This window comes from Bos javanicus, chromosome 21 (assembly GCF_032452875.1).
Source record: "Bos javanicus breed banteng chromosome 21, ARS-OSU_banteng_1.0, whole genome shotgun sequence".
NCBI lineage: Eukaryota > Metazoa > Chordata > Mammalia > Artiodactyla > Bovidae > Bos > Bos javanicus.
The window spans coordinates 23,897,554-23,912,387 of record NC_083888.1 but is presented as its reverse complement, the minus strand read 5'-3'; the positions used below and the strand labels follow the sequence as shown (position 1 = coordinate 23,912,387).

The following is a 14,834-nucleotide window of genomic DNA, read 5'->3' as shown; positions in this document are numbered from 1 at the left end:
CCTACCTTGGCAAACATTAAGTCCATTCTCCTTGTCTGTGAGTCAGTTTCTGTTTCATAGATATGTTCATTTGTGTCGTATTTTAGATTTCACATATATGTGAGATGGTTGTTTTGATTAGAGAGGGAGGTTATAGAGGGCCCAGTTAACTTGGCGACCTCAGCAAGTACAGAAGAGAAATTCATCCACAGAGGGGTGCTACACAAAATGCTTCTGCCAGTACCTTTCCTTTCCTTTTCATAGGGGAAAAAAAACATATATGCACACATTATACACATACACACACACTATACACAATACTATAATACTATTAATTTCAGTGGTTATACGAACCCTAGGGTTAAAACTGTGCGTAAGTAATACTATTACATGAATTCAGCTAAAGAATTCACTATTGTGACAGTTCTATGAGACTTTTTGGCCTCCTGATTCCTAAAAGTTATTTCTTAGAATTTAAACTTTGAATCTTTGAGTCAGTGTTCATGAATAAAAGTTTTACAAGTGCCTTGGTTTTCCTTTGTTTTTTCCCCTGCTTGCAACTTCCATGAAGTCCATATTTTCTTTTCCCCTGCAGGAATTGCGAAGGGCAGAATATTCGATACAAGACATGCAGCAATCATGTAAGTTTGTCATAAAAATATATAATCCCATAAAATATGTTCATGTCTTAAGTAATAATATTATGTATTGTAAAGCTAATGGCCTCTTGGTACTCCTTGTGGAAAATTTGAATATTTGTTTAATTGATGACAGGTTTTGTGTATCTCATACCTTCCATTTATACTACCTGTTTTAGGTCACTTTATGGTCTTATTTGGTAAGCATTTAATAATTTCTGATTTCATAGAAACAATACATAATACTTATAAATGCCTTCCAAGTTCAAAGTGCTCTATGTGTGGGATTTCACCTAACCCTCACAACCATCTCTGAGATGCTGGCATATGAGGTGTGGTTAGTTTTTTCAAATGAGGAGCCTAGGGTTGAGGGAGGTGAAATTGTTTTCCAGAGACCATGTGGGAAGAGTACAGACTTGAACTTCTCTAGTGCTGTTTCTCATGCTCCAAAACACCTGTCCTGCCCCCTGCAAAATGTAATAAGGAGTACTGAAGGTCATGACTCAAGAAAATCACACCTGGGAAGGGTTTATAAACCTTACTCTCATCCTACAGTGATCAAAATGAACAAAAAATAAAATTCCAACACAAATGTGCAATGCAAAATAAATGTCAGAAAACACAAATCCTATTTTATACCCAAATTGAAATGACAGGAGTTCAAAGGAAATTCTGAAACCCTGGAGATCTAAATCCGTTTATTCTAAATATTTCACTTACTGGGGAACTGTCCTCTCTCCTCCTCCTCTGTCCTGGGCCAGTGTGAGACTGCAGTCCTGAGTAAGCATTTCTGTTCTACTGACTAGAACTTCTCTTCCATGGGCAGCTCTGGACTTGGGGAGTGGAAAACACACAGTGTTAGCAAGACCTTTTGTCTGTGGAACTCAAGCCATGTTTTCAGTCTGTTTTAATAAGTGATGAAGCAGAAATGTTTCTCTCTCAAACATGGGTGGGAAAAATACTTATTTATTGGGCAGAGGATGAGATGGTTGGACAGCATCACTGACTCAATGGACATGAGTTTAAGCAAACTCCAGGAGATATTGAAGGACAGAGGAGACTGGTGTGCTATAGTCCATGGGGTCGCAGAGAGTGAGACATGACTTAGCAACAGAATGACAGCAACAAATTTTTAGGGCACTCAAAATACAATGACACCCAGCCCTCAGGTAGATATATTTGTGTCCACTATGTCCTAAAAGGGATTTGGGGAGACAAAGCAAATAGGTTTCGTGTGTCCTTAAGACAAACTGAGCTTGGAGAATCGAGCAACACACGTGTGCTTAGGTACACAATTACGTGAGCTGGAATCCAGGAGGGGATGAAGGAGGGAGATAAGTTGACCTGAGCATAGACACAGGCTGGAATTTACATATAAGCAGAGTCTAGCATGTGGATGCATGAGCAGCCTGGGGGACTTACACACACGACTTTTAGATCTGCCTTTTGCCTGGGTACATTATATTTTTTTAATTGCTGCTGTAATGCATTACAACACACTTGCTTACAGCAACACAAATTTATCTTATTGGGCTAAAATTAATATGTGTTGGCAGGTCTGCATTCCTTCTGGAGTCTCCAGGGAAGGATCTATTTTCTTTGTCTTTTCCAACTTCTAGAGGCTGCCCTCATTCCTTGGCTTGTGGACCCCTTTTCCATCTTCAAAGCCAGCAACACTACATCTCTCTGTCTACATTTTTATGTAGTCACATTGGCCTTTGATGACAACTGAACAAGTTTCACATACCCAGATAATCTAGGATAATCTCCCCACCTCAGGGTCCTTAACCGTAGTCAAAGGATGCTTTGGGCAAAGCCCCTTTTGCCATATAAGGTAGCCTAATCACAGGTCCTAGGGATTATGTTTTGACCATCTTTGGGGAAGGTGCATTATTCTGATGAACACCATGGAACAGCTTGTCTTCTCAGACAAAGTGGTATGGCAAATTCCTTGCAGTCATTTCAGAATAAATTTCACAACAGTACTGTCAAGCAGTACTCTCTGAAGCTATCTGGGGGATTCATTTTAAATGCCCAGATCAAGATATTTCATTCTGAGATTTCATTCTAGGGTGTGTGTGTGTGAGAGACTCTGTTCTAGCTAATTCCAAAAGACTGCTCTTTTCAGCACAAGAGATAAAGGTGATAAAGGTCTAGGATTATTGGGCCATACAACATAGAGATAAAACATAATCTCTAATATTGGTGCATATTGGTTGCAATGGTCAAACTCAACTTTGGTTTGAGTGAAGGTCTGATGCCTTTGAGGCTCTGAGGGTCTTGAGAGTACCTTGGTCTCTAACTGATGCCCCCCCTCAGAGGAATCTGCAGAAATCTTCACCACCTCTAGGCTGGTAAGAAGGAGATGCTTAGGAGGTGGGAGCTAGTGGAGAGGACAGCCATGTAAATGTCACCCTCTTCTGTTTCTCAGAGTTGGAGTCCTACGAGGGTTGTTAGAGAGATTTAATTAGAATAGGACATTAATTTCTGCACTTGCCATTACAAATGCAGAGTTTCCAACAACATTCTTTACAGGGAAGAAGGGCACCCTGTGGCAGATCTCTCATATCAGTAGTGTTCAGGGTACCCCTCCCTCTCCATGTGCCAATCTGCAGCCATGATACTCAAGTCCTGCTGCAGACCACATGGATAAAGGCAGCCCTAGCTGCAGGGTTGATGATCTGTAGAAGATCTGCTCCTTTTCAGAAGTGATTATAGAAATCTTGCAAGGGTGTCCAATGCCATAAGTCTATGTGCATACATGCATGCTGAGTTGCTTCAGTCATGTCCAACTCTTTTCTGACCCCTTGGACTGTAGCCCTCCAGGCTCCTCTGTCCATGGGATTCTCCAGGCAAGAATACTGGAGTGGGTTACCATGCCCTCCTCCAGGGGATCTTCCTGACCCAGGGATCAAACCCATGTCTCTCATGTCTCCTGCTTGGGCAGGTGGGTTCTTTACCACTAGAACCACCTTGGGAAGCCCCATAAGTGGATTTAACCAGAATGAACTCAGGGTACGAATATGGTCACATCTTGGTTTCTTTTTTTACATGTAATTACTTGAGATGCTTCCTGTTTCATTAATTAGGAATTTAGAATAACCTTTTTGAAATCTCCAAGGAGTCCAGAGAGCAGGAGTGGGGACTGTTCTGCAGCCCTCATCAAGTGGAAGGAGAACTGAGTTATGAGTCCTGCTGTTGCTTCTCAGTGCTTCCAATGTCCTCACTGAAATAGGCCACACTAGTTCAATAGTCAGTGGCTCCCCTGTCCCTGGGGATGGGGCATGTCGCCCACTCCTCTGAAGGAAGCTGCCTTCAGTGGTTCCCAGGTCAGGCACTCTTTTATAAGGGAAACTTGCTTCGTGATCCAAAGATGCCTGCACCTACAGTGCTGGGGACCTGAGAGCCCTATGTGATGGGACTGCAAGACCTCCCATTCCATCCAAGGGATGTCATTTAGTGGCCACGGAGGGGAGTGTGCTATATTGAGAAGCAGAAGCCACTGCCGGTGAGCCCTGGAGACCTGACATTCAGTCCTGTTCCCAAGGTTGCTAATACTTTTCTGTTCCTGGTTATTTGAAGGCTCAGGCTCTCAGCTTTAGGACCATGTAATTTTTCACTTGTATCAGCTTTCTAACTCCTAACCAAAATCAATAATAACAGCAACAACAATGGCTCAGACTCATTAAGTACTACTAAAAATCCTAGGCATTGTTCTGAGTGCCTTTTCATGAATATGTAAATTTAATTCTCATACTCCCTACAAAGTTGAAAGTGATTAGGGGAGATGAGACTTTGGGCTGGAAGGCCTGTGAGGTGAAGGGAACAGAGCATACCTGTGTGCAGTCCTATGGCTTCAGGTAATGGCTGTCCTCAGACATGATCCTCCGATCAGCACTCAGCATGGACTCTTGCAGCCAGGGCTGGGCCACTGAGGCCTTAGGGAAGAATTATCCTTATCAGGGGTATATGGAGAAGTGGAGAAGTTCCAAGAGCAGTCGTGCATGTCAGCAAGGAGGCCTTACACCTGAATTCACTCACTCATATGTTTTTATACCAGGCTTTATGGGATTAAAGGTAAAGCTAGAAGAGAGCAAAGGGAACATATTTTTTAAAATGAGTTTATCATCATTTGGAAAGAGTGTTTTTGTAGCCTAAACACATTTTTACACGAACACAGACTGAGGTGTGCATAATTCTGCACAGTGGGTTCCCTGGGCTCCCTGACAATTTTCCAGAAGAGGTAACATTTGATGTACCCCTGAAAGATTCTTTATACTCAGGATCCTATATTCATTTTTTCTAATTTCTGATTTCTAATTTTTCTAATTTCTAATTTCTGACAGTTTTTTCTTAGAGCTGTTTTTTTTTCCCCCCATTGTTCCTGCTTTAGGCAAGGACCTCTTCCTCTCATATCTGTCTCCAGAACTCCAGCCCATCTTGCTATCATCCTGGCCCTCCTAAAATGCCATGTATTGTGTCCCTTTTCTGTGTCACTCCCCACTGTAGGTCTTTATTGCTTTCAGTTCCCCTCACTTGCATTTCAGGCCCTCCAGCAGTTGGTGAGATTTATATCTTATTCACCCTGGCTGGACAAGGCTGTGCCTCATGGATATTGAACTTATTTCTACTGTTTGCCTTTTGCTTATGTTGTCTCTCGTATCTTGTCCTATACACATCATATCACCCTTTAGGTCCTTTCTGAGCTGTTACTTCTTCATGATGCATCATTTGCTTATTCTAGCTGATAATGGTCACCTATGGTAATTTATTTTTATGCTGGGAAATTTGGCATTTGCTATGTAAGAGGATCATGAAATTTAGCTCATACTATAATATGGATAGGAAGATAAGACAAAATGTTCATATTTGCTTATACAAAAATTGTATTTCTCCTGAGTCCCTACTCATTGGTTATCTAGGGGAATATATCTAATCCAAATTAAAGTTTGGTCCAATCTCATTATATAAATCATCTCTTAGGAAATGGTCTCTCTCGCATAAAAAGGGAGACCTCTGTCTTTAGAATGGTCCTTGAATGGGTGCTGTTTGTTTTCTGCTGTATCTCATTCCCTCTCCACCTCCCTCTCCATCTTCCCTTCCCCCCATCTTTTCCCCTCCTTATCTTCCTCTTCATCTCTCTCCTCCTCCTTCTCCTTTTCCATTTCTGTGCCTCCCAGGCTGGCTACTCCTTCCTGACTGAGTCAAGTCTTCCTGATTAGGATCTATTCTCTCCTTATCAGATTGATTCTTTCCTAATCAACTCTGTTTATTCAATTTTAAATTTAATTTTTGGATAACAATTTTATTTCTTTCATTGCAAAATCCTGCTATAAGTCTACAAACAGCAATAGATAACCTACTGTTTCAATGAATTCCATGTACATAGATTCTACATCATCAATAAGATAACAAGCTAACTAGGTAGCTTATGGATGATATTTTTCTTTTGTGTTCCTCACAGCATGTCACCTGGGCAAAACCCATAAATATATTTAATAAATAAGTGTTGTCTTGAACTTAACTGATGTGAAAAAACACTTCTCAGGGAAAGGGAAGCAGAAGGATGTTTGGCATCCAAGCTTCCTAAACATCAACTAAACTTTAGACACAAGGATCCCTAGATTGTCTCGAGCCAGGGCATGGGACCCAGTTGAAACAGACTAGACAGGCTTAGTGTTGACATTGGAAGAGCACCATGTGAATGAAAGCATTAATATAAGTAGTCACTGTCCCCCAGAATGACTAGAAAGCAGTATCATGGAATGGAATGCTCATTACTTTGGGCCTCAGTCTTGGCTCTGTCATATTCTAGTTGTCTGTCTTTGGGCTAGCAACTGAAGACCTTCTGGATCTGTTTCCTCCCTTTATGAAAACGAGGCTAATGATAATCCTGACCTACCCCACGTGAAGGGTGGTTATGACGAGAGAATGTCAGTGATATTTCCTGGTAAACAAGAAAACACTGTCCAGATATATGGCTGTCTTAATCAGGGGTCATCATTTGTAAGGAATAGAGAAGCCCAGTAAGATTAGCCTGGAGAAGGCAATGGCACCCCACTCCAGTACTCTTGCCTGGAAAATCCCATGGACGGAGGAGCCTGGTAGGCTGCAGTCCATGGGGTCGCTAGGAGTCGGATACGACTGAGTGACTTCACTTTCACTTTTACTTTCATGCACTGGAGAAGGAAATGGCAACCCACTCCAGTGTTCTCGCCTGGAGAATCCCAGGGACGGGGGAGCCTGGTGGGCTGCCATCTCTGGGGTCGCACAGAGTCAGACACGACTGAAGCGACTTAGCAGCAGCAGCCAGCAGCAAGATTGGCTTAAAGAAATGGAATTCACTGAATGGGTGGGTGGATGTTTAGTGGAATTTAGGCATAAGCACATCTCGAGGACCCAGGAATCAGAAAGTGAAGCCCGGGTTACTTACTCCTTCAATTGAAACCCATGGTTTGTGATCTGACCTTCTTTCATGTCTAATTATTTCTTCCTTGCTGTGGGAAGTGGCTCACTTTCCTTCAACATGCATCACATAAAAAAATGACTAGCCTAGCCCAGACTAATGTGAATTCTCAGCTTCAACTTTTCTGTTGCAATTCCAAATTCCTGGGAAAGGTTGACCCGGCATGAACTAGTTGTTTGCCTCTGACAGTCAGCCTTGGCAAAGGAGACTGGGTCACACAGACCAACCTGGCCACCCCTTCAGCAAGGGCTCAGCTTCGGCTAGCTTCCTAGCTGTTTTCAGTTAATTAGTTGATTTTGTAAAGCTTCATTGGTTTGGGGGGTTTAAGACATTCAAGAGTCAGCTAGCACTTGCAGTTCCTGGAGCACGTTTAGAATGGTAAGTGGGTATGATGCCGGGGAAGTTATTTTTACCTTGCTCTCTTAAATTCTCTGGTTTGGATTTCAAAGAGTCAGATATAGAGAAAATAGGCCATGGTTGAGGAAAGAGGAGTTGAGATAATTTTATTACTGATGATCTTCTCTATGGCTAGATGGAAGATAAAGCCCTTATTCCAAGAGAAAAATGTCATCTGGTCTTAATCTTCTTCAACTTGATTTTTTCATATGTGTGACCTTGGTTAAGGGTTAATCTTGCTAAAACAAAGAAAAATGTGGACACAATATAAGATTTTAGATTAATTCACGACAAAGTAATACAGGTAATTCCAGGGGAAAGTTTATTAATTATATTTTATATATTCCCTACCTATATTCAAAAAAGGCTTCCCTGATAGCTCGGTTGGTAAAGAATCTGCCTGCAATGCAGGAGACCCTGGTTCGATCCCTGGGTTGGGAAGCTCCACTGGAGGAGGAAAAAGCTACCCAATCCAGTATTCTGGCCTGGAGAATTCCATGGACAGTACTATATTCAAAGGATTTGAGGCATTTTATAAAGGTCTAAAGCATAAACACAGTAAAATATAAAAATCAAGTAGTGAAAAGAGGATAAATAGAAGAAATTATATTTTAAAATTCTGGCTGATAATCTGTTAATAACTATTTGCAGAAAAATAAAGTTAGAGTTCTACCTTACCCCATAGATCAAAATAAATTCCAAATGCAATAAAGAGTTAAGCATAGTTGCTAAACTATAAAAGAACTAGAAAAATACATTTAAGTGTTTATCTTTTTTCATGGCAGGGTGGGAAAAGCATATCTCATTAGTAAAGAAAGAAACCTTGAAAGGAAATATGAATATGACTACATAAAAATTCAAAACTTCTTGACTTCACAAAGCACCAGAAACAAAATTAAATGAAAAAATATTTTCAATGCAAACAACAAAGAGTTGATAACTTCACTATGAAATTTAATAGCTTTATCTGTTAAAATAATAAAAACACAAACATTCCATAGATAAATGAAGGACAAAAACCAAATTTTAGAAGAATTAATGCAAGAGGCAAATACACATGAAAAGATACTAAACCTAAATAATGAAAAGAAATGCAAATTAAAACATTGAAATTTAAAAAATATTGAAATTCTATTTAACACTTATGATTAGAAAAAATTTTGGAAAATTATATCCAAACTGAGAAGAGATACTGAGAAAAGGGAACTTATGTATCCCGATGATAATAAGACCTTTCTGGAGGGCAATGAGGCAATATTTTGAAATGCTCATGAAATATACCCTTTTTCTCAGAAATTTTATTTCCATAAGTTTGTCTTTGGGAAATAATAAAATTTGGTCAAAGATTTATGTATAAGAATCTTTGTTATTCTTTTTTTGAATAGAAACTATTCCCAGAGTTTTTACAATGAACATTTATTTCTTTTGCAATATGAAAAAAAATCACCTCTCTGAATCTATTTTATTTAATTAAAAAGTAAATTCATTCCCATTAATTGGGAAGTCTGTTCTCAGTTTTGAAGAGTAAAGTAGCGTTTTTGTCATTCAGCATCTTGCTTTGGAAATGTCTGATGAGATCGGTTAGTAATTAATAAGATCCTTGAGTCATCAAAACTTGTACAGACACTTTTTACCTTTAGTATGACAGCTCCTTGGGGCTTCCCTGATAGCTCAGTTGGTAAAGAATCTGCCTGCAATGCAGGAGACCCCAGTTCGATTCCTGGGTCTGGAAGATCTGCTGGAGAAGGGATAGGCTCCCCACTCCAGTATTCTTGGGCTTCCCTTGTGGCTCAGCTGGTAAAGAATCTGGCTACAATGCAGGAGACCAGAGTTTGATCCCTGGGTTGGGAAGATCCCCTGGAGAAGGGAGAGGCTACCCACTCCAGCATTCTGGCCTAGAGAATTCCATAGACTAGGGTCGCAAACAGGCCACGACTTTCACATGTGAGCTCCTTGGGGCTGCTTATTTGCTTTTTGTTGTAGACAAGACTTGAAAAAGCTATGTTGTCTCTTTCCATTCTAGAGCCAGTCAAAGGCAGGCACTGGGTACCAGTAAAGTGATGGCTGGGGGCCTGAGAGAAAGAGAGGAAAGGCTATGAACTAGATGACAAAAATAGTGAAACAAACGCAAATTCCCACATTAGTGCAGCAATTTGGGGCCAGTTAAAATAATGGCTAATAATCATTTACGTTGAAATGGCTCCTGAAGGCATGGATGATGATTAATATTTCCTATGGAAGACCTTAGGTCACTGGGAAAACTCCAAAAACATTCCATTTCCCTTGTTTGAAAAACAAAGAGGTTATGTAATATGTTTGAAAATTTATATTCAGTATGCTTAAAATAGAGCAGAATTTGGCATTTACATAGGGTAAGCTTTAATTATCTGAAAAAAACTACCTGAGTGGAAAAACAATCAGAATAAATTAGGTGATTCCCTCCGTGATCAGAAAATTCCACAGTAGAACTCCACACTGAAGATTCTGAAGTTTGTTTTTTTTTTTTTAACATTAAAAAAATTTTTTTTTACTTTACAATATTGTATTGGTTTTGCCATACATTAACGTGAATCCACCACGGGTGTACACGTGTTCCCAATCCTGAACCCCCTCCCACCACTCTCCCGATAGGAATGAAGTGACTTCCGGAGAGAAGGAAGTGGGGGTGTGCTCTCATGGGACTCTTGCTCAGCCTTATGCTGGCCCACCTCACCTTGTGATGTGCCTGTGACCCTTTTTCTATACTTTAGGACTGCCCTCCAGACGCAGAGGACTTCCGAGCCCAGCAGTGTTCAGCCTACAATGATGTTCAGTACCAGGGACGTTATTATGAATGGCTTCCACAGTACAACGACCCTGCCGCCCCCTGTGCACTCAGGTGTCAGGCCCGGGGACAAAACTTGGTGGTGGAGCTGGCACCCAAAGTCCTGGATGGGACTCGGTGCACTGCTGACTCCTTGGACATGTGTATCAGTGGCATCTGCCAGGTAAGCCACACCTGCTTCCCGGGCCCCTGTCTCCAGCCGGTGCCATGACCACTGTCAGTAAAGATAACCTTTCTCTTCTGTACTTCTGTTCATGCAGACAAAATATTGCCTTTAAGGATTTTAATGTAAAACGTATTTTAAGGAGTGTTATTCACCTGTAGATTATATTTTACTTATTCAAAATAGTGTAAATTTTGCCCTTATAGAGTCAAAAGACTATAATATATGACTTGTGGATTTTTCTAGATTAGTGGTTCTCCAACTTGAAAGTACATCAGAATCACCTGAGGGACTTGTTAAAACACAGTATTCTGAACCCCATTCCAGACCTTTTGACCCAAAAGATCTAGGGTAAGGCTTCAAAATTTGCTTTCTAACAAGTTCCCAGGAGGTGCTGATGCTGCTAGCCCAGAAACCCCACTTTGAGAACTACTGATTTATTGGTATTGATAGGTTCTCTGAATTTTCTTGTTAAAAGTAATTCATTGTTTGAGACCTGTGGGAGCAGTGACTTATTTACTAAGTAGTTAGCATGAGTGTACTTTTTAGAGTGATCTTTGCAAAGCTGTGATGAATGTGACTGAAGTATAACCCGCCATGGCTTGTAATAGGGGTGAGGACTCAGAGGACTATGACAGGTTGCTGAGACAGTGTGGGGATTGTTGGGAAGGGATAGAATTCTACTCCATTCCTTTGATCACTGGAAAAAACTGTAAACATAGGGAATGCTTACTATTCCATCTACCCTATTATGTTCATAACAAATACAGCAGTAATAGTAGCAAATGTCCCTAACCATCTACTAAGTGTCAGGCCCTGCCAGGTATCTCTGACTTCTTATGCTTGGAGGAACCTTGGTCTTGCTTATGAGATGAGCTTCTCCTTCCTACATCCCTCCATCTGGAAAACAATCTCCAGTTGCTCACCACAACACCTTGGAGTCATCCTTTTCTTAAAAAAATTTTGTTGGCGTACAGTTGTTTACAGTGTTGTGTTGCTCTCTAGACATTAGGTTCCACAAATTCCTCCAATACACCATGGGAATTCCTCCAGTCCCCACCCCTTCTCAAATGAACTAGTATTGTTCTTCCCAGATCCACTAGTTATTCAAACTGCTATCTATTCATTTCTGTTTATGACACCACAATTCTCAGTGTCACCTTCCTGAATTCACGCTGTGGTCAACAAGTGTATTTGCTTTTGTCTCCTCTATCCTGATGCTTCTATCAAATTTCTCACGTTTCACTTTTTTTCCCTCTCTACTTTCACCTTTTTACTTCAAAACTGGACTAGCCAGTCTTCCTTGGTGGCCTCACCAATCTCTCTTCCTTTCTCTTCTACTCATAAACCATCTTATTTGATGTTTACTGTTGACTAATTTTCCCAAAGGTCAGAGTTTATGACTTTATTCTTTTGTTATATATGCTGTCAGTAGGGGTCTCTGCCCTTGAATGTCTCAGAGACCCAGACTGAAGGAGCCTTTATTTGCACACGCATTTTGCATAATAACTACAGTAGTGAGGAGAGGAACATGTGACTCATGTGCTGACCCTTGAAGCTTCTAATCAAAGTGATGCAGACACTTAGACTCATATTTCATTGGCCAAAGACAGTCAGTGACCACACTTATTTCTAAGGGAGTGGGGAAGTGCAGTCCTCCATGGGCTGAAGGGAGAAACTAATTATTTATGAATATTCCTAATGACTGTGGAAAATTCTGAAAGATTTGGGAATACCAGACCACGTGACCTGCCTCTTGCGAAATTTGTATGCAGATCAGGAAGCAACAGTTAGAACTGGACATGGAACAACAGACTGGTTCCAAATAGGAAAAGGAGTACGTCAAGGCTGTATATTGTCACCCTGCTTATTTAACTTATATGCAGAGTACATCAAGAGAAACGCTGGGCTGGAAGAAGCACAAGCTGGAATCAAGATTGCCGGGAGAAATATCAGTAACCTCAGATATGCAGATGACACCACCCTTATGGCAGAAAGTTAAGAGGAACTCAAAAGCCTCTTGATGAAAGTGAAGACAGTCAGAAAACAAAGATCATGGCATCTGGTCCCATCACTTCATGGGAAATAGATGGGGAAACAGTGGAAAGAGTGTCAGAGTTTATTTTTCTGTGCTCCAAAATCACTGCCAATGGTGACTGCAGCCATGAAATTAAAAGACGCTTACTCCTTGAAAGGAAAGTTATGACCAACCTAGATAGCATATAGAAAAGCAGAGACATTACTTTGCCAACAAAGGTCTGTCCAGTCAAGGCTATGGTTTTTCCAGTGGTCATGTATGGATGTGAGAGTTGGACTGTGAAGAAGGCTGAGCATCAAAGAATTGACGCTTTTGAACTGTGGTGTTGGAGAAGACTCTTGAGAGTCCCTTGGACTGAAAGGAGATCCAACCAGTCCATCCTAAAGGAGATCAGTCCTGGGTGTTCATTGGAGGGACTGATGCTGAAGCTGAAACTCCAATACTTTGGCCACCTCATGCAAAGAGTTGACTCATTGGAAAAGACTCTGATGCTGGGAGGGATTGGGGGCAGGAGGAGAAGGGGACGACAGAGAATGAGATGGCTGGATGGCATCACTGACTCGATGGACATGAGCCTGAGTGAACTCCGGGAGTTAGTGATGGACAGGGAGGCCTTGCGTGCTGCGATTCATGGGGTTGCAAAGAGTCGGACACGACTGAGCGACTGAACTGAACTTAATGACTGCCATAGCTCCATATACTCTGATTTTTTAGGCAGAAATGTTAGAATTTTTGTAATGTAGAATTCAATTTTCAGAGATCTCAAACAGGAGTTGACTCAAAAAATTATTTGCTTCTTGAAGGATTAAATTTGACTGATCTGGGAAATTCATACTTTGCTCCATCTGGAGTAAAGACCCTTATTTAAACACTGACTTCTATGAACAGTGTAAGAAATCATAGGCTGGAACTATGAAATAATCCTTTGCTGAAGTGACGATTTATATATGAGTATTTATTCCCCAAAGCACTGCTCATATATCTTAAATTTTTATTTATATTATCCCCTGTCTTGTGTAACTTGTCTTATCAACTGTACTGCAAAATAGGAATCACATCTTATTAATTTAGACTCTGTAATGCCTGGCTCTATACAAATTGGCTGTGTGGGTATTAATACATTTTATTGATATGTTTATCAATTAGTGATTTTTAAATCATTACAACTAGAGATCTTGACTTCAGGAGAAGTCACTGAACTTGAAAATGCTTCAGGAAATTCTTTAAAAGTTGCTCATTGTTGATTATGATGAGATCTGAGAGCCAATATTCAGTAGTCCCTCAATTTCAAGGGCAGTTTTGGCTTATCTCTTATGAATCACAAGGCAATCAGATCTTTTCAGATATTATTTTTCTGTGATGTTTTCACATGCTTTTTTTGGCTGCAAGATTTGGATGAACTATAGCTTTAAAAATTATGAAATAAATATCAGTGCTCAGGGAGGTATTTGATTGCCCAAGATCTTGCAAAGCTCTAAACACTCTTCAAAATAAGCCCATCCTAGCTCCTAAACCCACACCCTTCCTGGATGACCAGATAAAGAGCGATTCTCATTCTCATGAAATGTGAAGTGCTCAGGGACTCACATGTGTGAGGACAGAGCTTGGCCCAGGAACAGTATTTCTATAATTTAATGGTAGAATTACTCCCCTTGGAGAAAGTTGCTTGAACACAAGTTACTCATTGATTGAATCTTAAAAACGCAAGTATGGTTCCAAAATCAATCACTCTTAAGTTATTCCACATGTACTTAGTAAATATTAATATTATAGCCTGTATAACTGGGTTTGTTGTTGTCCATCTGCTGATACTAAAGGTGAGGAAAGTAGAGCATAGTGATAAGATTCTAGTGTTAGAGGACCTGGATATTCAAACAATATACTAGTTGTGTAATGTTGGAAAGTCATGTAACCTCAGAAACAGTCAGATTTGTAAAATAGAGATAAAAGATATCAAAAGGTGGCCATGAAAATTAAATGGAATAATGTGTATTACATGCTTGGCATAGCACCAGCATTCAATAAAAATCAACTATTATTATTACTATTTCACTATAATCTTTATAAAAATTCATATAATCAGAATGAAAGGGGTCTCAGAGGATTCAGCTGCTCATCAAATAATTTAATCCCCTCTCCAGTTTTCCTGTCCCAAAGTCTCCTACCTAGCCTGTGATTGAATATTTATTGTTGGATAACTCTGACTCTAAATACGTTCTCATATTGAACTAAATTACACGTAAACCCGTAGCTTTCACCATTTGAAAATACACAAAACAAATGTAAAACCTTTCTTCACGACATCCCTCTGTGAATTTGAAAATATCTCT

General features: G+C 40.3%; 1 protein-coding gene across 8 annotated transcripts in view; it reads left to right on the top strand.

Moving 5' to 3' along the window:
* ADAMTSL3 (ADAMTS like 3) overlaps positions 1-14,834 on the top strand; it is a 410,509-nt gene that overhangs the window by 179,631 nt on the left and 216,044 nt on the right. For all 8 annotated transcript variants that reach the window (XM_061394516.1, XM_061394517.1, XM_061394521.1 and 5 more), the window contains 2 exons: positions 575-620; positions 10,230-10,466. In XM_061394516.1, coding sequence (XP_061250500.1) covers positions 575-620; positions 10,230-10,466 — 283 coding nt within the window. The remainder of the gene's footprint in view (positions 1-574; positions 621-10,229; positions 10,467-14,834) is intronic.